The sequence below is a fragment of the Amblyraja radiata genome, unplaced genomic scaffold (assembly GCF_010909765.2).
Source record: "Amblyraja radiata isolate CabotCenter1 unplaced genomic scaffold, sAmbRad1.1.pri scaffold_870_ctg1, whole genome shotgun sequence".
NCBI lineage: Eukaryota > Metazoa > Chordata > Chondrichthyes > Rajiformes > Rajidae > Amblyraja > Amblyraja radiata.
The window spans coordinates 16,508-40,672 of NW_022630870.1; the positions used below are offsets into that span (position 1 = coordinate 16,508).

At 49.3% G+C, this 24,165-nt stretch overlaps 1 protein-coding gene across 1 annotated transcript; it reads right to left on the reverse strand.

The window, feature by feature from the left end:
• Positions 1 to 296: 296 nt before the first annotated feature.
• LOC116970426 (G patch domain and ankyrin repeat-containing protein 1-like) lies at positions 297 to 23,965 on the reverse strand. Its single transcript, XM_033017072.1, has 3 exons — positions 23,518 to 23,965; positions 22,741 to 22,937; positions 297 to 612 (listed from the first exon to the last, which is right to left on the reverse strand). The coding sequence occupies exons 1-3, from the start codon at positions 23,893 to 23,895 to the stop codon at positions 297 to 299; spliced, it is 891 nt and encodes a 296-aa protein (XP_032872963.1). The 5' UTR covers positions 23,896 to 23,965.
• Positions 23,966 to 24,165: the final 200 nt, after the last annotated feature.

Consider the following 24,165-nt stretch of genomic DNA (forward strand, 5'->3'; position numbering starts at 1 on the left):
GGGAGGTTTTGACCCGAGTGCCCCCACTGACTCCCACTCCGACTTATTAGTCCTCTATAACTCTGTAAAGATAGGGGAAATGCATAATAATTTTGTATTGGAAGGAACTGAAGATGCAGGTTTAAACCAAAGATAGACACAAAATGCTGGAGTAACTCAGCGGGACAGGCAGCATCTCTGGAGAGAAGCAATGGGTGACGTTTTCCTAAATTTCTTAAAAAATAAAAGTTTAGTGGCAGGTCCACTAAATGTTTCACTTAACATTTGAGAACGATTTAAATGTTGTTTTAAAGTTGTCAGTGAGCTTTAAGAGACGCGTGGAGTTTCATGAGAGTTTTGAGGTAGGCGGCGGGCGCTAGGACCCTGGTGAGCACAGGGCTGGTCGCGGGAGCGAGCGCGGTTGGTCGGCTCCCATTGAAGCGGATGGTGGTGCGCGGGCACGGGGGAGACGCTGCGCTGGGACTGAGCAGCGGCAGTTTAGCGCAGCAACAGAGCAGAGCCCAGCGCCTTGCGGCCGAGCCTGCCTGCCTGTCTGTCTCCCGGGGAGGGGAGGGGGACTGCGGAGGCGGAGGATCTGGGCTGTGAAACTTGCCAGCGGCCATCGAGAGGGTCCTGAGCGAGGGCAAGGGGTGAGGTCTACAGACTAGCAAGGACCTGCAGAGAGGCGAACTGCTCTTCACATGCCGCCGATTGTTTTCCAAGTGAACACAACAAGATGCCGGCGCAGCAGGCGGCACAGACAGAGGTGGGAGAGAGGGTGGCGAGGGAGAGAGAGCGGGGAAGGAGGGAGAGCGAGAGAGATAGAGCGGAGACTGAGAGAGAGAGCGACGAGAGAGAGCGGGGAGGGAGAGGGAGCGGAGAGGTGGGGAGGGAGAGGGAGTGGAGAGGTAGACGGGGAGTGAGAGCGGAGATGGAGAGAGAGGGCGGGGAGGGAGAGGTAGACAGAGAGAGAGAGGTAGACGGAGAGAGAGAGAGGTAGACGGAGAGAGAGAGAGGGCGGAGAGGGAGAGAGGGCGGAGACGGAGAGAGGGCGGAGACGGAGAGAGGGCGGAGAGGGAGAGAGGGCGGAGAGGCAGGTGGAGAGAGAGCGGTGAGGGTGGGCGAGAGCGGTGAGGTAGAGAGGGCGTGAGGATTGGTGAGTGTTGTATCAGCATCGCCCATATCACCATATGAGCCCGATGACGCACCTGTGCTTGATAGTAACAATGTGGGTTTCCTCAAGCATTTCTTCCAGCACAGGTACGTCATCGGCCTTATATGGGGATATGGGCGGCGCTGATACAGCATTCACCAATAGGCACAAATTGTGCATCCCGTCAATATGTGGGTTTTACACTTTAAATGCGCCAGAGCGGGTTAATCTCGCAATTGCAATCGAGAGTGCCCTGGATTTCAGTTCTCCGCCGTTACTAATGAGTTACCCTGCCTCCCATCCCGGCTCCTATCCAGTCCCCGCTGCACTCTTCCAGACCGCGCGGTGAAGGAGACGTCGACACTCTGAGCTCAGGAAGGGAGACCGAGGTGCTGCTGAAGGAGACGAGACTTCAAGCTTCAGGGCCCCAAAAATGTAGGTCCGCCACAGAATGTAATCGCTGGCCGGCACGGACTCGGTGGTCCGAAGGGCCTGTTTCCGCGCTGTAATGCAGGGAGGAATGCAGCAGGTTTTGAGCCGAGTCTCAAGCAACACAACAGGTCTGTAAACATCAGCTACCGCCGTGACAAAAGCGGGAGAGATGGCAGTTCATGTTCCCTCCTTCTCTGCTCCTCTTTCCGTTCTCTACCCCACCCCCTTGGCACTGACACCTCCCTCTCTCCCCTCCAGTAGCAATGTTACAACATTTTGAGATAAAAAAAATCAAGTCTGCAATTGATCCCATCAGATAAAGCATAAAAAGAAGTTTAATTTGACATCTAATTCACTTTCATATCTCAAGTATTAGAAACATAGAAATTAGGTGCAGGAGTAGGCCATTCGGCCCTTCGAGCCTGCACCGTCATTCAATATGATCATGGCTGATATATTAAAAAAGTTATGGCCATTTTCATACTCGGAAATTAGCATCTTGTTCCCTATTGATTTTCCATTGACTTAACACAAAAGCTGTGATCGAGGACATTCTAAAGCCCATAACTTTCTTAAAAATTAAGAGAACTGAATGAAATTTTCAGTTATCCTAGATTGAAGCATTCTGAAACAAATATAAAACAATCTTACTTGGATGACCTGAAATTGAAGCATATAATTAGTTAGTTACCTAATTGTAGCTAATTACAAAATTGGCCGTTGTGACGGAAATAGTAATAAACAACCAGACTGCATTGAAAATTCAAAAATGTGATATTCTCAAGATAGGAACTTTAATATTATTGTATTATATGCTGTAAGTTATAGATAGGTAAATAATTTACAATTTCTAGCAAAAGACCAAGTCTTTATGGAGAAGATCAGCTGCTAGCTGGTACATTGGCATATCATAATCAGTAGCATCATCATACTCCTCAGATTGCAACCAATAAGCAACTCTGTGCACGTTGTTTTTCCTCAACTTTTCAATTTTGGCATTGTAAACGACAAGTTTTTGATCTTCAAACCACGCATGACATGCCTTTCAGCCCACTACTTTCTCATTAACAATGTCCTGTAGATCATCACATTTGGAGTAGTCCAAATTCGGATAATCTCTGCGAATGCTGTTTAAATCAGTCTCTTTCAAATTTTTTCCTAGTTTTTTCCTCTCTTTCGTGTCTCGAGCATGCTCCTTGCCTTTCTGTCGCTTGATGATTTCTGCACTCAATTCCTTCTGTTTTTTCTTCCGTCTGTTCCTCTGCACTCTCCCCCATGTCACTCCCTCACAGAGCACTTCCTCCCTATGATGTTCCTCGAGATTATCAAGGTAATTGACAGTTTTATTCTTGCAGGCCCGCATCCTATATGACAAATAACACATGGTGGCATTGGGAGATTTCTGTTTTGATGAGCTAAACATCCCCATTATCTCCTCCGCATCAATGTTGTGTGATCTTGCTGATGCAGTCTCCTCCTTCAGTTTCTCAGTTACATCAAGTTCAAAGTATTTACTATACTGCCTCTCCAACACAATGATGACAGCTTGAAGACAGCTCCTCATCTTTGAACTGAACTGTGGATGTAGCGGTAGCTCCCAAAGCTTTTTCAATGTGGCATCAAGATGTACCTCCTCACCGAAGAAATCTTCCCTTGCCAATATCAATTTCTATGGATTTTCTGTGGCTTCCTTTAGAGCAGCAATCACCCCTTTAACCACTTTGATGCCATCAACATGGTTGATCTGATCCTGGCTTGAAGTGTAGAAGCGCTTCATCCAAGGCCCAGTCAGATATTTGCCAAGTAAGCACAATATCTGAAGTTCTACTTTTACTTCAGCCTGGGTGATGTCATGGAGGATGGCGCTTTTCAACCCCCCACAGGATGTTCCGCTATTCAGCAGTGCAACAAAGTCATCATAATATTCAGTTAGCTTGCCACTAATATGAAACAGTATAATAATATAATAATAATAATAATATATCTTTTATTGTCATTGCACGTCAGTGCAACGAGATTTAGTGTGCAGCTCCACTGATGTACAAGAAAGGTAAATAAATACAATACATAAATAAGCAAGCTGAATTGATTGACGTGACCATCTGAGGGAGACTGTCCAAAGGGAGTGGGTGTGGGGGGGAGGGGCACTCATTAGGGCCGGTTCAGAGCCGCAATTGCTCTTGGGATAAAACTGTTCCTGAGTCTGGAGGTTCGGGCGTAGAAGGCCTTGTAACGTCTGCCGGAGGGAAGTAGTTGAAACAGACCGTGGCAGGGGTGTGATGAGTCCTTATGGATGCTGAGGGCCTTCCTGAGGCACCGCGTGTGGTAGATGCCCTCCAAGGCTGGTAGCTCTGTCCCGATGATCCGCTGCGCTCTGTTGACGCTATGTGCAATCTGTTGCCACGGTACCATGGGACGACACCTCGGGGGATGTTCCTGCCATCTAAAAATGTGACAAATCCTTTTGGGTCCCCTTTTCCGTTTTTATAACGAAGCTTGCTCATTGCAGAATGGCATTTACTGCTAGACAGTCTTTCCCAAACAAGAATTGTCCTCCGAATTGTTTCTGCATTTTTAGGGCTGAGTGAACTGATGTAGCAATGGAGTCAAGAGGATGCAAGTGGCAGTAGAGCTCGTTCAAATATTTACCCCACTCACTATTCACAATTCTAATAGCCTCCCCACAACCTGTCACTCATTGTGTTTGAAATGTTGCCGATTATATTTTGTCTGGTTTCTTGATAATTTGCTTGCTGATTGAAATATGTGTAGGTTTTACACAAATTGTCAATTGTTTCACAAATATGTTGTGCATAGTCCTCAGCAGTCCCACCACCCAATTCCTCGACTGCTGCAGAGAGACATTTGTTTGTGGTGGTGAAATGAACGCTGTTAATGTGGGTCTCTTCCTGGGTGGTTGCATCAAAACCCACAGTCAAACCCTTTGTTGCAGGGAGCATCTCTGCTGTTTGCAACTCAGCAATAGCCCCCAATTCTCGGGCCATACCTTCAACTGCACTGCGTTGAGGAACATAATCCAGATGAAGTCCACTCCGCTTGTAGAACTGGCTTATCAGGGTTGGAATGTTTGCTGTGGGAGTTTTGTTTACAATACAGTCAAACACATGCATCCTTATTGTTGAGGAGTAAGTTTTCAGGCCCACCTTTGCCTTGACAATACTGGCAGCCTGCAGAGTTTCGATTGTTTCTTTGAGGACAAGATTGTCAAATTTGAGGTGTCTCACATCCTCTTTCCTGTCTTTTAAATTTTCTTGACATTTTATGAGCTGTTGAATTGAAACAATTTTCCTCTTTTTCGTACTGCCACGAAACATCAGCAATTGTCTGTGTGCTTTTTTAAGTTTCAAAAACTCTGCCTTGGTGTTAGAGAGCTCTCGTGCCAAAGTATTATCACGTAATTTGGTTTTGAGTTCCTGAATCTTTCTGTCCTTTAAATTTATTTGCTTTTGCTTTCTCTTTAAGGCTTGATTAACTATACGTTTGGGAGTTTTCAACCATGCCCGAAGTTCACTGATCTTTGTGTGATACTTTGTTGAAAGAGCAGCCCTGGATTCGGGCACAAACTTTAGTCTTTTCTTCAATTTCTGTTTCCCTGGTGAAAGACTTAGAAATTCTCTGCTACATCTTGTTGAAACACCAGATGTCGATGGCATTGGTTCAGGTGATGCAGCAGCTGTCGTTGTCGTTGCTTGATTCAGTGGAGGATGCAGACTGTGACTGTCATCGCCCATGTCCTCAGTGTCTTGAAATATGGGCACTTGGCTTTCAGCTGATGTCAAGGATTCAGGATCTTGAGCACCAGGCGGTGGAATGTCATCTAAAGATGTTGACTGCCTTCTTGAAGTTTAAAAGTTTAATCACAAATTTCCATAAATGCTCCAAATGCCTTGGGATTGGTGAGTTTTTTAAACTTAAGCAAAGTCCGGTTAACGAGAGCCTCCACTCTTAACTTAACAGCAGCACATGAATAGCCTTCTGCATCCAACAAAGAGAAATGTGAACTCAGCGATTTCTCTGTTTCAGGCAGACTTTTTCCAAATGAGGTATACAAGTACAAGATGTGTCCATTTTTAAGATCCCTCATAGACTCGGGCATGACAGAGAAATTCACTTCAAGTTGAAATCTAGCTATGCCTGGCTGGGCTTTTGGATTGATAATTTTGCATTTCTTCTTTGGAGACATCTGTTTACAATTTAAATTAAAAAAACACTGAACAGCATTAACAGAAACAAGTTATTATTTGCAGTTTTAGAAAAAAAGGTAGAAATGATAAAGTTAAACGCTAAAACAAATAGTAAATACTCAAAAAGAAAATCATGTTTCATCAAAATTCAATTACTAGATCTAAACATCTATCCATTTCTTAAGGAAAGACTAACATTTTTAAATAGCCTAAGTGTCCAAAGAACATTCACAAAGAATTCACAATAAAACATGATTTTAAAATCTCATTGACATTAATTTATAGGCCAAATGGAAGGAATTTAGTGTTCAATTGCTGTAAATTAATGGCCTTTTAAATCAGCTTTCGAGTGGGATCCTGTGGAACTCTGTGGAACGCGCTGGTTTGGAACGTTCCCATTGCGGTGGATTTGTACCCCATATGCCCAGAAAAATACTGCAGGATTTAATGGGCCCCCAAATTAGCTACTCGCAACATAACATTTGTATAAAGGGATCTTAAGAAGCGCTTTTTAATGTAAAAATAAACAACCTACCTTCGGTCGTCCCCTGCATGAGATCCGTCCCGTTGTCGGCGGTCGCAGGTTTAGAGGATGATTTTAACCTACTATAACAATTAAATGAACCAATTAAGTTTAAAAATAGCTGCTGCGAACGAACCTCGCAGCGACTTTTCATCAGCAACTAAGTAGGCTGAACAACATCGATTTGAATAGCCGAGAGAAAATCGCGTTTTAAACCCGCCCCCCCTCTCAAAGGCGCCAAAATCGCGCACACGGGCGGCGACAGATCTGCAGCGCCGCTGAAGGTAGGTTTTGCAACATACCTACCTCCAGCCCAGCCCAGCGTGATCATTCCCACCGCGATCCTTCTCGCTGCAGCCGTGCTGGGTGTCTGGGCATCGTGTCTCTGCAGCAACCCCCACACCGTGCCGTGAGTGTCCTCATCATCACAACCCCCACCCACCTTTCCCCGTCTCTCTCCGTCCACCATCCCCTCCCTCCCCCTTCTCCCGTGCCCCCTCTCCCCCGCCCCTTTTCTCCCCCCGCCCCTTTCTCCCCCGCCCTTTTCTCCCTCCCCGCCCCTTTTCCTCCCCCGCCCCTTTTCCTCCCCCCGCCCCTTTACTCCCCCCGCCCCTTTACTCCCCCCGCCCCTTTACTCCCCCCGCCCCTTTTCTCCCCCCGCCCCTTTTCTCCCCCGCCCCTGTTCTCCCCCGCCCCTTTCTCCCCCGCCCCTTCTCTCCCCCCGCCCCTTCTCATCCCCCCGCCCCTTCTCTCCCCGCCCCTTCTCTCCCCCCCCCCGCCCCTTCTCATCCCCCGCTCCCTCTCTCCCCCCGCCCCTTCTCTCCCCCCCCCCCTCCCTTCTCTCCCCCCCGCCCCTTCTCTCCCCCCCGCCCCTTCTCTCCCCCCCGCCCCTTCTCTCCCCCCCGCCCCTTCTCTCCCCCCCCGCCCCTTCTCTCCCCCCCTCCCCTTCTCTCCCCCCCGCCCCTTCTCTCCCCCCCGCCCCTTCTCTCCTCCCGCCCCTTCTCTTCCCCCGCCCCCTCTGTTGCCTGGATTAGAGAGGTTGGACAAACCTGGTCAAGGGTGGTGGTGGAGGCGGATATGATAGTGGTGTTTAAGAGGCACATGGTTATGGAGGGTTATGGATCATATACAGGCAGATGAGATTAGGTTATTATGGCATCGTGATCAACATGGACATTGTGGGCCTGTGTTGTATTTTTCAATGTTCTGTAGGGATCTTGACGTAAACTTTAACAACGTCTATGTATATAACAGCTATCCAATCCCCACTGACTATTGTTGCATCTGTTGCCCTTTGAGAAGCGATAATTTGTACTAAGTCTGCCTATTGATGCAATGGATGTTTGTTCTGCACGTTTTGTGCAGCTTGTGATGACATTTTAACATGCATTTTGTACATATTAAATCAGATTTATTTTAACACCTGCTGCCTGTCATGTAAGCCTCTGCCTGGTATGACAAAGGTTATTGGTGTTGGTTCATTGTTGTATGTGTACAGAGATCCAGTGACAAACTCCTGTCTCTGTGTTATCCAGTTAAGTACAACAGGACTGACATATGATGACAAAATGGACCGACTGAGCTTGTATTCACTGGAATGTAGAAGGATGAGAGGGTATCTCATAGAAACATGTCAAATTCTTATGGGATTGGACAGGCTATAAACAATAGACAATGGGTGCAGGAGTAGGCCATTCGGCCCTTCGAGCCATTCAATGTGCTCATGGCTGATCTTCCCCAATCTGTACCCCGTTCATGCCTTCTCCCCATATCCCTTGACTCCACTATCTTTAAGAGCCTTATCAAGCTCTCTCTTGAAAGTATCCAGAGAACCGGCCTCTGAGGCAGAGAATTCCACAGACTCCCAACTCTGTGTGGAAAAAGGCTAGATGCAGGAACAATGTTCCCGATGTTAGATAATAGACAATAGTCAATAGGTGCAGGAGTAGGCTACTCGGCCATTCGAGCCAGCATCGCCATTCAATGTGATCATGGTTGATCATTCCCAATCAGTACCCCGTTCTTGCCTTTTCCCCATATCTCCGCAATGTTTAAGCCCTATCTAGCTCTCTCTTGAAAGTATCCAGAAAGTATCCAGATATCCTGATATCCAGATATCCTGAGGCAGAGCATTCCACAGACTCTCTGTGAGAAAAAGTGTTTCCTCATCCCCATTCTAAATGGCTTACTCCTTGTTCTTACCAAGGTAGAGTTAAGTAATGTAACAGCCGCAGGGAAGAAGCTGTTCCTGAACCTGCTGGTCCTGCAACAAAGAGACCTGTAGCGCCTCCCGGATGGTAGGAGGTTAAACAGTCTGTGGCTGGGGTGAGAGCAGTCCTTGACGATGCTGCGCGCCCTTCGCAGACATCGCTTGCTTTGGACAGACTCAATGGAGGGGAGTGAGGAACTGGTGATGCGTTGGGCAGTTTTCACCACCTTCTGCAGTGCTTTCCGGTCCGAGACAGAGCAGTTGCCATACCATACTGTGATACAGTTGGTAAGGATGCTCTCGATGGTGCAGCGGTAGAAGTTCACCAGAATCTGTGGAGACAGATGGACCTTCTTTAGTCTCCTCAGGAAGAAGAGACGATGGTGAGCCATTTTAATCAGTGTTGATGTATTGTGGGTCCAAGAGAGGTCATCAGAGATGTTGACCCCCAGGAACCTGAAGCTGGAAACACGTTCCACCTCCGTCCCGTTAATGTGGATGGGGGTGTGCGTGCCGCCCCTAGACCTTCTGTAGTCCACATTGAACTCCTTGGTCTTCTTGGAGTTAAGGGCCAGGTTGTTGACAGCGCACCATGCTGCTAGGAGCTGGACCTCCTCCCTATAGGCCGACTCATCGTTGTCGCTGATGAGGCCAATCACCGTTGTATCATCTGCATACTTGATGATGGTGTTAGTACCATGTACAGGTGTGCCGTTGTAGGTGAAGAGGGAGTAGAGGAGGGGGCGGAAGGGGGAGAGGTGCGGGGAGAAAGGGGGAGAGGTGCGGGGAGAAAGGGGGAGAGGTGAGGGGAGGGAGGAGGGGAGGGGAAAGGAGCGGTGAGAGGGGAGGGGAAGAGGTGCGAGGAGGGAGGAGAGGAGCTGGATATAATAAGCTGGAGTAACTCAGCGGGACAGGCAGCATGTATGGAGAGAAGGAATGGGTGACGTTTCGGGTTAAGACCCTTCTTAAGACCGGTTAGGGAGAAGGGAAACGAGAGATATAGATGGTGATATGAAGAGATAAAGAACAATGAATGAAAGATATGCAAACAAGTAACGTTGATAAAGAAAACAGGCTGTTTGTTGGGTGAAAATGAGAAGCTGGTGCGACTTGGGTGGGGGAGGGATAGAGAGAGAATGCCAGGATTACCTGAAGTGAGAGAAATCAATATTCATACCACTGGGTTGTGAGCTGCCGGGAGCGGAGACAGAGTAACTCACCAGCAAGTAAACTGAGATATAGAGCACTGATTTAACCTCGCTGATGGTGAATTGGTTTAAAGTTTAAATCCCGCATTGTTTCTCAGCCAATGAGTGGGGTCAGGGCGGGGCTTGCAGCGTCCTCAGGTTCAAAAGATCCTATTTAATACTGTATTGTAATGTGGGCGTTGCTGATCCATATCGGCACAAACTGTCAGTTTACGACAAACTGCCGTGTAAACCAAAGATCATTTGGTGTAAACCCTCATCTCCAGTTGCGTCCGACACAGTAGATGGACACAGAGTGCTGGAGAAACTCAGCGGGTCAGGCAGCATCTCTGGGGGAAAAGATATGTTCCCCAGGGAAAAAAATGATTCTTCTTCAGAACCTATCCATGTTCTCCACAGATGCTGCCCGACCCGCTGAGTTACTACAGCACTCTGTGAAACGTCACCTATCCATGTTCTCCACAGATGCTGCCTGACCCGCTGAGTTACTACAGCACTCTGTGAAACGTCACCTATCCATGTTCTCCACAGATGCTGCCTGACCCGCTGAGTTACTACAGCACTCTGTGAAATGTCACCTATCCATGTTCTCCACAGATGCTGCCTGACCCGCTGAGTTACTACAGAACTCTGTGTCTATATTCGGTAAAGACCAGCATCTGCACTTCCATCCTACACACCAATACGGAGAGTTCCTGTCCAAACGCTGGGTCTAAAATTGTCGACTGACCCAGCGCTCCCCTCACATCCCGGGCTGCAGGAACGGCGGGTCGGGCAGCGTCTGTGGGGTGGCGAGACGTTTGTTGCTGGGTGGTCGGGACCCTGCCTGATGCACAGATGCTGCCCGACCCGCCAGGTTTGTCCCCCCTCCCCCTCCTTCCTTCCCCCCTCCCCCTCCTTCCTTCCCCCCTCCACCCACGTTCAAAAGTAGAATTAGGGCATTCGCCCCATCGAGTCTACTCTGCCATTCAATCATGGCTGTGTGGACTCCAGTGAGCCAGTATACGAGTCCATGCCGTATGTCTAAAATGCTTAAGTTCATACATAAAAACATAGAAAATAGGTGCAGGAGCAGGCCCTTCGAGCCAGCACCGCCATTCAATATATTCATGGCTGATCACCTAAAAATCAGTACCCAGTTCCTGCTTTCTCCCCATATCCCTTGATTCTGTTAGCCTAAAGAGCTAAATCCAACTCTCTCTTGAAAACATCCAGTGAATTGGCCTCCAATGCCTTCTGTGGCAGAGAATTCCACAGATTCACAACTCTCTGGGTGAAAAGGATGTTCCTCATTTCAGTCCTAAATGGTCGACCCCTTATTCTTAAACTGTGACCCCTGGTTCTGGACTCCCCAACATCGGGAACATTTTCCCCTACATCTAGCGTGTCAAATCCCTTAATAATTGTGTTTGTTTCTCTAGGATCCTCTCTCATCTTTCTAACTTCCAGTGAAAATAAGCCCAGTCGATCCATTCTTTCATCATATTTCAGTCTCGCCATCCCGGGAATTGAGCTGGTGAACCTACGTTGCACTCCCTCAATAGCAAGAATATTGAGCATGCGATATAGAGGCTGATACAATTGCTGTTGAGAATCATTGCTTTATTTGTCCATTGTCCATTCTGCAGTATCATTCCCTGCAGCCCAGTATCCTGTCAGGCAGAAGATGTTAAACCTTGAAAACATGTCCCACAAGACTCAGGAACAACGTATTGGATGAGGTGAGTGAGAGGAATGGGCAAGGGGGGGGGGGGGGGGGGGGGGGTGGTGGGATGGGGCCGAAGAAGGCCCCATCCCACCACTGTCATCGCCCATGTCCTCAGTGTCTTGAAATATGGGCACTTGGCTTTCAGCTGATGTCAAGGATTCAGGATCTTGAGCACCAGGCGGTGGAATGTCATCTAAAGATGTTGACTGCCTTCTTGAAGTTTAAAAGTTTAATCACAAATTTCCATAAATGCTCCAAATGCCTTGGGATTGGTGAGTTTTTTAAACTTAAGCAAAGTCCGGTTAACGAGAGCCTCCACTCTTAACTTAACAGCAGCACATGAATAGCCTTCTGCATCCAACAAAGAGAAATGTGAACTCAGCGATTTCTCTGTTTCAGGCAGACTTTTTCCAAATGAGGTATACAAGTACAAGATGTGTCCATTTTTAAGATCCCTCATAGACTCGGGCATGACAGAGAAATTCACTTCAAGTTGAAATCTAGCTATGCCTGGCTGGGCTTTTGGATTGATAATTTTGCATTTCTTCTTTGGAGACATCTGTTTACAATTTAAATTAAAAAAACACTGAACAGCATTAACAGAAACAAGTTATTATTTGCAGTTTTAGAAAAAAAGGTAGAAATGATAAAGTTAAACGCTAAAACAAATAGTAAATACTCAAAAAGAAAATCATGTTTCATCAAAATTCAATTACTAGATCTAAACATCTATCCATTTCTTAAGGAAAGACTAACATTTTTAAATAGCCTAAGTGTCCAAAGAACATTCACAAAGAATTCACAATAAAACATGATTTTAAAATCTCATTGACATTAATTTATAGGCCAAATGGAAGGAATTTAGTGTTCAATTGCTGTAAATTAATGGCCTTTTAAATCAGCTTTCGAGTGGGATCCTGTGGAACTCTGTGGAACGCGCTGGTTTGGAACGTTCCCATTGCGGTGGATTTGTACCCCATATGCCCAGAAAAATACTGCAGGATTTAATGGGCCCCCAAATTAGCTACTCGCAACATAACATTTTGTATAAAGGGATCTTAAGAAGCGCTTTTTAATGTAAAAATAAACAACCTACCTTCGGTCGTCCCCTGCATGAGATCCGTCCCGTTGTCGGCGGTCGCAGGTTTAGAGGATGATTTTTAACCTACTATAACAATTAAATGAACCAATTAAGTTTAAAAATAGCTGCTGCGAACGAACCTCGCAGCGACTTTTCATCAGCAACTAAGTAGGCTGAACAACATCGATTTGAATAGCCGAGAGAAAATTGCGTTTTAAACCCGCCCCCCCTCTCAAAGGCGCCAAAATCGCGCACACGGGCGGCGACAGATCTGCAGCGCCGCTGAAGGTAGGTTTTGCAACATACCTACCTCCAGCCCAGCCCAGCGTGATCATTCCCACCGCGATCCTTCTCGCTGCAGCCGTGCTGGGTGTCTGGGCATCGTGTCTCTGCAGCAACCCCCACACCGTGCCGTGAGTGTCCTCATCATCACACCCCCACCCACCTTTCCCCGTCTCTCTCCGTCCACCATCCCCTCCCTCCCCCTTCTCCCGTGCCCCCTCTCCCCCCGCCCCTTTTCTCCCCCCGCCCCTTTTCTCCCCCGCCCCTTTTCTCCCCCGCCCCTTTTCTCCCCCGCCCCTTTTCTCCCCCCGCCCCTTTACTCCCCCCGCCCCTTTACTCCCCCCGCCCCTTTTCTCCCCCCGCCCCTTTTCTCCCCCCGCCCCTTTTCTCCCCCGCCCCTTTTCTCCCCCGCCCCTTCTCTCCCCCCGCCCCTTCTCTCCCCCCGCCCCTTCTCTTCCCCCGCCCCTTCTCTCCCCCCCGCCCCTTCTCTCCCCCCGCCCCTTCTCTCCCCCCCGCCCCTTCTCTCCCCCCCGCCCCTTCTCTCCCCCCCGCCCCTTCTCTCCCCCCCGCCCCTTCTCTCCCCCCCGCCCCTTCTCTCCCCCCCGCCCCTTCTCTCCCCCCCGCCCCTTCTCTCCTCCCGCCCCTTCTCTTCCCCCGCCCCCTCTGTTGCCTGGATTAGAGAGGTTGGACAAACCTGGTCAAGGGTGGTGGTGGAGGCGGATATGATAGTGGTGTTTAAGAGGCACATGGTTATGGAGGGTTATGGATCATATACAGGCAGATGAGATTAGGTTATTATGGCATCGTGATCAACATGGACATTGTGGGCCTGTGTTGTATTTTTCAATGTTCTGTAGGGATCTTGACGTAAACTTTAACAACGTCTATGTATATAACAGCTATCCAATCCCCACTGACTATTGTTGCATCTGTTGCCCTTTGAGAAGCGATAATTTGTACTAAGTCTGCCTATTGATGCAATGGATGTTTGTTCTGCACGTTTTGTGCAGCTTGTGATGACATTTTAACATGCATTTTGTACATATTAAATCAGATTTATTTTAACACCTGCTGCCTGTCATGTAAGCCTCTGCCTGGTATGACAAAGGTTATTGGTGTTGGTTCATTGTTGTATGTGTACAGAGATCCAGTGACAAACTCCTGTCTCTGTGTTATCCAGTTAAGTACAACAGGACTGACATATGATGACAAAATGGACCGACTGAGCTTGTATTCACTGGAATGTAGAAGGATGAGAGGGTATCTCATAGAAACATGTCAAATTCTTATGGGATTGGACAGGCTATAAACAATAGACAATGGGTGCAGGAGTAGGCCATTCGGCCCTTCGAGCCATTCAATGTGCTCATGGCTGATCTTCCCCAATCTGTACCCCGTTCATGCCTTCTCCCCATATCCCTTGACTCCACTATCTTTAAGAGCCTTATCAAGCTCTCTCTTGAAAGTATCCAGAGAACCGGCCTCTGAGGCAGAGAATTCCACAGACTCCCAACTCTGTGTGGAAAAAGGCTAGATGCAGGAACAATGTTCCCGATGTTAGATAATAGACAATAGTCAATAGGTGCAGGAGTAGGCTACTCGGCCATTCGAGCCAGCATCGCCATTCAATGTGATCATGGTTGATCATTCCCAATCAGTACCCCGTTCTTGCCTTTTCCCCATATCTCCGCAATGTTTAAGCCCTATCTAGCTCTCTCTTGAAAGTATCCAGAAAGTATCCAGATATCCTGATATCCAGATATCCTGAGGCAGAGCATTCCACAGACTCTCTGTGAGAAAAAGTGTTTCCTCATCCCCATTCTAAATGGCTTACTCCTTGTTCTTACCAAGGTAGAGTTAAGTAATGTAACAGCCGCAGGGAAGAAGCTGTTCCTGAACCTGCTGGTCCTGCAACAAAGAGACCTGTAGCGCCTCCCGGATGGTAGGAGGTTAAACAGTCTGTGGCTGGGGTGAGAGCAGTCCTTGACGATGCTGCGCGCCCTTCGCAGACATCGCTTGCTTTGGACAGACTCAATGGAGGGGAGTGAGGAACTGGTGATGCGTTGGGCAGTTTTCACCACCTTCTGCAGTGCTTTCCGGTCCGAGACAGAGCAGTTGCCATACCATACTGTGATACAGTTGGTAAGGATGCTCTCGATGGTGCAGCGGTAGAAGTTCACCAGAATCTGTGGAGACAGATGGACCTTCTTTAGTCTCCTCAGGAAGAAGAGACGATGGTGAGCCATTTTAATCAGTGTTGATGTATTGTGGGTCCAAGAGAGGTCATCAGAGATGTTGACCCCCAGGAACCTGAAGCTGGAAACACGTTCCACCTCCGTCCCGTTAATGTGGATGGGGGTGTGCGTGCCGCCCCTAGACCTTCTGTAGTCCACATTGAACTCCTTGGTCTTCTTGGAGTTAAGGGCCAGGTTGTTGACAGCGCACCATGCTGCTAGGAGCTGGACCTCCTCCCTATAGGCCGACTCATCGTTGTCGCTGATGAGGCCAATCACCGTTGTATCATCTGCATACTTGATGATGGTGTTAGTACCATGTACAGGTGTGCCGTTGTAGGTGAAGAGGGAGTAGAGGAGGGGGCGGAAGGGGGAGAGGTGCGGGGAGAAAGGGGGAGAGGTGCGGGGAGAAAGGGGGAGAGGAGAGGGGAGGGAGGGGGGGGGGGGAAAGGAGCGGTGAGAGGGGAGGGGAAGAGGTGCGGGGAGGGAGGAGAGGAGCTGGATATAATAAGCTGGAGTAACTCAGCGGGACAGGCAGCATGTATGGAGAGAAGGAATGGGTGACGTTTCGGGTTAAGACCCTTCTTAAGACCGGTTAGGGAGAAGGGAAACGAGAGATATAGATGGTGATATGAAGAGATAAAGAACAATGAATGAAAGATATGCAAACAAGTAACGTTGATAAAGAAAACAGGCTGTTTGTTGGGTGAAAATGAGAAGCTGGTGCGACTTGGGTGGGGGAGGGATAGAGAGAGAATGCCAGGATTACCTGAAGTGAGAGAAATCAATATTCATACCACTGGGTTGTGAGCTGCCGGGAGCGGAGACAGAGTAACTCACCAGCAAGGTGAACTGAGATATAGAGCACTGATTTAACCTCGCTGATGGTGAATTGGTTTAAAGTTTAAATCCCGCATTGTTTCTCAGCCAATGAGTGGGGTCAGGGCGGGGCTTGCAGCGTCCTCAGGTTCAAAAGATCCTATTTAATACTGTATTGTAATGTGGGCGTTGCTGATCCATATCGGCACAAACTGTCAGTTTACGACAAACTGCCGTGTAAACCAAAGATCATTTGGTGTAAACCCTCATCTCCAGTTGCGTCCGACACAGTAGATGGACACAGAGTGCTGGAGAAACTCAGCGGGTCAGGCAGCATCTCTGGGGGAAAAGATATGTTCCCCAGGGAAAAAAATGATTCTTCTTCAGAACCTATCCATGTTCTCCACAGATGCTGCCCGACCCGCTGAGTTACTACAGCACTCTGTGAAACGTCACCTATCCATGTTCTCCACAGATGCTGCCTGACCCGCTGAGTTACTACAGCACTCTGTGAAACGTCACCTATCCATGTTCTCCACAGATGCTGCCTGACCCGCTGAGTTACTACAGCACTCTGTGAAATGTCACCTATCCATGTTCTCCACAGATGCTGCCTGACCCGCTGAGTTACTACAGAACTCTGTGTCTATATTCGGTAAAGACCAGCATCTGCACTTCCATCCTACACACCAATACGGAGAGTTCCTGTCCAAACGCTGGGTCTAAAATTGTCGACTGACCCAGCGCTCCCCTCACATCCCGGGCTGCAGGAACGGCGGGTCGGGCAGCGTCTGTGGGGTGGCGAGACGTTTGTTGCTGGGTGGTCGGGACCCTGCCTGATGCACAGATGCTGCCCGACCCGCCAGGTTTGTCCCCCCTCCCCCTCCTTCCTTCCCCCCTCCCCCTCCTTCCTTCCCCCCTCCACCCACGTTCAAAAGTAGAATTAGGGCATTCGCCCCATCGAGTCTACTCTGCCATTCAATCATGGCTGTGTGGACTCCAGTGAGCCAGTATACGAGTCCATGCCGTATGTCTAAAATGCTTAAGTTCATACATAAAAACATAGAATATAGGTGCAGGAGCAGCCCTTCGAGCCAGCACCGCCATTCAATATATTCATGGCTGATCACCTAAAAATCAGTACCCAGTTCCTGCTTTCTCCCCATATCCCTTGATTCTGTTAGCCTAAAGAGCTAAATCCAACTCTCTCTTGAAAACATCCAGTGAATTGGCCTCCAATGCCTTCTGTGGCAGAGAATTCCACAGATTCACAACTCTCTGGGTGAAAAAGATGTTCCTCATTTCAGTCCTAAATGGTCGACCCCTTATTCTTAAACTGTGACCCCTGGTTCTGGACTCCCCAACATCGGGAACATTTTCCCCTACATCTAGCGTGTCAAATCCCTTAATAATTGTGTTTGTTTCTCTAGGATCCTCTCTCATCTTTCTAACTTCCAGTGAAAATAAGCCCAGTCGATCCATTCTTTCATCATATTTCAGTCTCGCCATCCCGGGAATTGAGCTGGTGAACCTACGTTGCACTCCCTCAATAGCAAGAATATTGAGCATGCGATATAGAGGCTGATACAATTGCTGTTGAGAATCATTGCTTTATTTGTCCATTGTCCATTCTGCAGTATCATTCCCTGCAGCCCAGTATCCTGTCAGGCAGAAGATGCTAAACCTTGAAAACATGTCCCACAAGACTCAGGAACAACGTATTGGATGAGGTGAGTGAGGGGAATGGGCAAGGGGGGGGGGGGGGGGGGGGGTGGTGGGATGGGGCCGAAGAAGGGGTAATGAGGGGGGGGTAGCAGTGATGGGGGGAGGAGTTTCGTTGGGTTGAGGAGAGTGGGATGAGGGGAATGGGATGGGAGGAGGGGTGGGGCAGGGGATGGGTGGAGATGAAGGAGGTGGGGTGATGAGGGAGTGGGGGAGGGGTGGGATGGGGGCAAAGAGGGTGGGGCAAAGGGGGGTTAGCAGAGGTGGGGAGAAGGGGTGGGGCAAGGGGTGGGGGTATGGGAGAGGGGGGGTGGGATGGGATGGGGAGAAGTTGAAGGGAATGGAGTGGAAGGAGAAGTGGGTGAGGAAGTAGAGGAGAGGCGAATGGTTGCAGGGAGGATGGGTGCGAGAGTAGGTTGAGGGGGTGGGGATGGGGATGGGAGAGGAAGAGGAATGGGAGAGGGAGAGGGGTGGGAGAGGGAGAGGGCGAGGTGTAGGAGAGGGAAGGGTGGGTGGTGGAAGCGTGGGAGGGGAGGGGTGGGGGTGGAGAGGAGTGAGAGAGGGGTGGGAGAGTAGGTGAGGGGTGGGGGTGGAGGAGGGATTGGAGGGGAGGGGTGGGAGCAGGGTGGGAGAGTAGGTGAGGTGTGGGAGAGGAGGGGTGGAAGGGGTGGGGTACACGTGGGAGAGGAGGAGTGCGGGTGGGAGAGGAAGGGTGGGAGGGGAGTATGTCAGGGGAGTATGTAGGCAGAGACAGTAAGACTGGTGGGAGAATGTAGGCGGAGACAGGTCAGGTCAGTTCAGTTCAAAGTTAGGCCCAAAATGCTGCAGTAAATCAGTGGGTCAGGCAACGTGTCTGGAGAGAAGGAATGGGTGGCGTCTTGGGTCGAGATCCAATTCAGTTCAATTTAGTTTCATTCAGTTCAATTTAGTTCAGTTCAGTTCAATTTAGTTCAGGTTTAGTTTAGTTAAATTTAATTTAGTTCAGTTTCAGTTCAGGTCTGAAGAAGGATCTCGACCCGAAACGTTCTTTCCCTCCCGTTGAGATACTCCAGCTTTTTGTGTCTATCTTTGTTTAGTTCAGGGTGTAGTTTAATTTAATTTATTTTGGTGCCGGAAGAAACTTGTAGATGGATAATGCATTATAACTTATAATGGATCTTATAGAAACATTCAAAATTATTCAGTGATTGTACACGCTAGCGGCATGAAACATGTTCCCGATGTTGGGGCAGTCCAGAACCAGGGGCCACAGATTAAGAATTAGGGCCCTGGTTCTGGACATTCAAAAATTTAGAACTGAGATGAGGAAAAACGTTTTCACCCAGAGTGTTGTGAAATTGTGGAATTCTCTCCCTCTGAAGGCAGTGGAGGCCAATTCACTAGATGCATTCAAAAGAGAGTTAGATAGAGGTCTTAAAGATAGTGGAATCAAGGGATATGAGGAGAAGGCAGGAACCGATTGTGGATGATCAGCCATGATCAGTGAATGGCGGTGCTAGCTCGAAGGGCCGAATAGCCGACACCTGCACCCTATTGTCTCCCTGGCCTGACACAGACTGTGCCAGGAGATAATGACCAGGAGGGGGCAGAGTCTCACCTTGTGAGCCGGTGGAGGAGGAGGGAGGAACATGTCCTGTGTCTTAAAAAACACACAAAATGCTGGAGTAACTCAGCGGGACAGGCAGCATCTCCGGAGTGAAGGATGGGTGACGTTTCGGGTCGAGACCCTTCTTCAGACTCTGCGCCCTACTGCGCTGGAAAGGGTGCCGAAGAGATTCACCAGGAGTCTGCAAGAAATCGCTGAGAGTTGTGGATGCTGCTCAGACCATCACACAAACCAACCTTCTCTCCAGAGATGCTGCCTTTCCCGCTGAGTTACTCCAGCTTTTTGAGTCTATCTCTCTTCCATTGACTCCATTTATACCTCACGCTGCCTCGGCAAGGCCAGCAGCATAATCAAGGACCACTCACCCCAAGTAGACAAAAAATGCTGGAGAATCTCAGCGGGCGAGGCAGCATCTATGGAGAGAAGGAATAGGCCACATTTCGGTTTGAGACCCTTCTTCAGGCGACGTCTCGATCCAAAACGTGTGTGTGTGTGTAATCTGAACTTTTTTTCTCGTTTATTATACAGTTTACAGTGTACTATGTTACATATTGTGTTGTGCTGCTGAAAGTAAGAATATCATCGTTCTACCTGGGACATGTGACAATAAATGACTCCTGAGGTAGAAGGGTGAACTTATTAAGGTGTACAAGATCATGAGGGGCGTGGATAAAGTGAACACTTGCAGTCTTTCCCCAGGGTAGAGGATTCTAAACCTGGAGGGCAACCTGAAATATAACCTACCCATGTTCTCCAGATATCCTGCCTGTAAAACGTCACCTATCCATGTTCTCCACAGATGCTGCTTGACCCGCTGAGTTACTCCAGCACTCTGTGAAACGTCACCTATCCATGTTCTCCACAGATGCTGCCTGACCCACTCAGTTGCTCCAGCACTCTGTCCTTTTGTTTAACAATAAGCACACTTGACTTTCTCAATAAACCTTCCCTGACTCCTTCCAACAAATTAATATCCATCCATAAATGCTGAGATGAATTCTGAATACAGCTCCAAATGTATTCCCACCAATGCCCTACATAACTGAAGAACGGTCTGTCCTCAGCAGAGGCGTTACCTTTGTCCCCCTCCGTCCCCACCTCAATGAGTTCCGCGCCCACCACGACTTGGAGCTCTTCTATCGTCGCCTCCGCCTCACAGCGTTCTTCCATGGGAAGGAGTCCTCGCCCTCCATTGATGACCCCTTTTCCCGTCTCCAACGAACCCCTTCCACGTGGACCCCCCCTCATGGCCATCTTCCGGCTTGAGACCTTTTTATCCAAAACTGCTGGCGGGGCATCAACCACCTCAACTTCTCCACTCCCGTCTCACTCCAATCTCTCCCCCCCTGAACGTACAGCTATCAACTCACTCCGCAAACCCAGACTGAGTGATCAAACCCACCGACAAGGGAGGTGCCGTGGTAGTCTGGCGCGTCGATCTCCACAAAGCTGAGGCCACGCGCCAACTCTCGAACACCTCCTCCTACTTACACCTGGACCATGACCCCACTGATGAGCACCAGGCCACTATCTCTAGCACCATCACCGACTTCATCAACTCCCACGCCCTGACCCCCCCCCGAGCCTCCAACCTCATCGTTCCCCAGCCCTGCACGGCCCGATTTTACCTTCTCCCCAAAATCCACAAACCTGACTGTCCTGGTAGACCCATTGTTTCTGCCTGTTCGTGCCCCACCGAACTCATTTCCACATACCTTGACTCCATCCTATCCTCCCTGGTTAAATCCCTCCCAACCTATGTTCAAGACACCTCAGACACTCTCCGTCGTCTCCGGGCATTCCATTCTCTAGGCCCCCACCCCCTCAACTTCACCATGGACGTCCAGTCACTCTACACCTCCATCCCCCACCAGGATGGTCTCAAAGCCCTCCGGTTCTTCCTCGACCAGAGAAGCAACCTATACCCGGCCACTGACACTCTCCTCCGCCTAGCGGAGCTGGTCCTTACCCTCAATAACTTCACGTTTGACTCCTCCCATTTCCTCCATATACAAGGCGTAGCTATGGGCACGCGCATGGGACCCAGCTATGCCTGCCTATTTGTCGGGTACGTCAAACAATCCTTGTTCGAGGCGTACCAGGGCCCCATCCCCGACCTCTACCTCCGTTACATCGACGACTGCTTTGGTGCCACCTCCTGCACCCACACACAACTGACTGACTTAATCCGCTTCACCACTAACTTCCATCCGGCACTCAAATACATCTGGACCATTTCCAACACTTCCCTACCATTTTTTGACCTCATTATCTCCATCGCAGGTGATAGACATCTGACCGACATCCACTATAAACCCACTGACTCCCATGGCTATCTTGACTACTCGACTCCATCCTATCCCCCCTGGTCATCTCCCTCCCCCGTCTGCTTTCCGCAAAGACCGCTCCCTCCGCAACTCCCTGGTCAATTCTTCACTTCCCTCCCGCACCACCCAAAGTCCACAGGCTGAGCAGGGCGGAGATTTATGCTGGCGACCCTCGGCAAAGGGATCCCAGGGCTCCACGATGTTTAAATCAGCGCAGCCCAAGGCTGGGAGCTCCGCAATCCACAGCTCCATGATGTTGAAGCGGTTTATACCCCAGAGCTTCAAACGGCGATCCAAGTAACGCATTGCCCGCTCCGAGGTGAATCCAATATGTATTTTAAAACCAACTGTTTAATGACAACATACAGTAGGATCTAAAAGTGTCACACTGGCACTGTCGGGTAGTCATGGTCCTCTAGTCGTGGGGGTGGGGGATTGGGATGGGGGGGGGGGCCTCACAAGTGAAATAGCTTAGGGCCTCTCTTCATCTAAATCCGGCCCGGGGGTCAGTACACTTCAAACTGAAGACCGACCCAAAATGTCACCTGCCTGTTTTCTCCAGAGATGCTGCCTGACTGAAGGGTCCCGACCCGAAACGCCTTCTGTCCATAAGTTCTAGAAGCAGAATTAGCCCATTCGGCCCATCAAGTCTGCCCTGCCATTCAATCATGGCTGATCTATCTTTCCTTCTCAACCCCATTCCCCTGCCTTCGCCCCATATCCCCTGACACCCGTACTAATCAATTAAACCTGTCCATTTTCTCCAGAGATTCTGCCTGACCTGCTGAGTTCCTCCAGCAGTTTGTGTCTATCTTTGGTATAAACCAGCATCTGCAGTTCATTTTTATTTTAACCTCTGAAGAAGGGTCTCGGCCCGAGACGTCACCCATTCCTTCTCTCCAGAGATGCTGCCCGTGTCACCTTACCCGAGTCTCTCCAGCAATTTAGACAATAGGTGCAGGAGTAGGCCATTCGGCCCTTCGAGCCAGCACTGCCATTCACTGTGATCATGGCTGATCATCCACAATCAGTACCCCGTTCCTGCCTTCTCCCCATATCCGCTATCTTTAAGAGCCCTATCTAGCACTCTCTTGAAAGTACCCAGAGAACCGGCCTCCGCCTCTATCTATTTGTGTCTATCTTTTATTTTAGCCTCCCGATTTGGAAATGAGCAGGTGAGAGGCTGGAAGGGAAAGAGGGTGCGGGTTTCCGCCGAGGCACTGTCATGCCCAGACCACCAAGTGTCTCATACCTGCCGTCTTCTTGTTCCTCTGGACGAGTGTGATATTCCTCCAGAGCGGTGACGATTTCTGCATGTCCAGCCTGTCGGGCCAAATCCAGAGCATCGCGTCCCGTGCAGTCACACACGCCGACCCATGCAGCTCCAAGACTCAGCAAGCACTTCACCGCTTCCAGCTGCCCACTGTACGCTGCACACATAGTGGCAGTCCAGTAAACATAGAAACATAGAAATTAGGTGCAGGAGTAGGCCATTCGGCCCTTCGAGCCTGCACCGCCATTCAATATGATCATGGCTGATCATCCAACTCAGTATCCCGTACCTGCCTTCTCTCCATACCCTCTGATCCCCTTAGCCACAAGGGCCACATCTAACTCCCTCTTAAATATAGCCAATGAACTGGCCTCGACTACCCTCTGTGGCAGGGAGTTCCAGAGATTCACCACTCTCTGTGTGAAAAAAGTTCTTCTCATCTCGGTTTTAAAGGATTTCCCCCTTATCCTTAAGCTGTGACCCCCTTGTCCTGGACTTACCCAACATCGGGAGCAATCTTCCTGCATCTAGCCTGTCCAACCCTTTAAGAATTTTGTAAGTTTCTATAAGATCCCCTCTCAATCTCCTAAATTCTAGAGAGTATAAACCAAGTCTATCCAGTCTTTCTTCATAAGACAGTCCTGACATCCCAGGAATCAGTCTGATGAACCTTCTCTGCACTCCCTCTATGGCAATAATGTCCTTCCTCAGATTTGGAGACCAAAACTGTACACAATACTCCAGGTGTGGTCTCACACAGTAGTAACTGTGCCGGAAGTTTATATCGCTCACTCCTGTCTCCAGCAACCTCCGAAGCATTTTGAGGTCCCCGTTCTGAGCAGATTTCAGCAGCAGATGCCCGTTCCTCTGCCTTCCCTCGACCTGATGTCCACTGGGGCCACCTGCCTGCACTCTCCCCCGCTCGGCCTTGTGTTTACGGACTGCACTGGAGCTGGAGCTGGTGCTGGCCTGGCTGCTGGAAGCAAGGACGCTTTCATAGAAGCTCCTGGCCTGCTCCCCGTCCAACCCTCCCTCCCTGGGGAGGGGAGAGCAGGGCACACGCCGTTCACCGTCCCTCCAAGCGTCTCCATCCTCCACCACCCGGGTGAAGCTAATCAGCTGCCGGCAGCTCATTGCAAACAGAAGCTTTTCACTGTACCTCGGTCAACAATATCCCAACTGAGCAGCCTGTCTCGATGGTGCCAGCGCATAGATTCAGAGCAGAAATAAAACAAGCATCAATGCACTTGTTCTTGCGGCCTACAAATAATAATTCCTCTGGTCTCTGCAAGGAGTCAATACTTGGAGTTCATTCCTGAGAGGATTATATCCACTGCTGGAGATCCCTTAAGCCTCAAGGTGTCTCTGGAGAAGGGTCTCGGCCCGCAACGTCACCTATTCCTT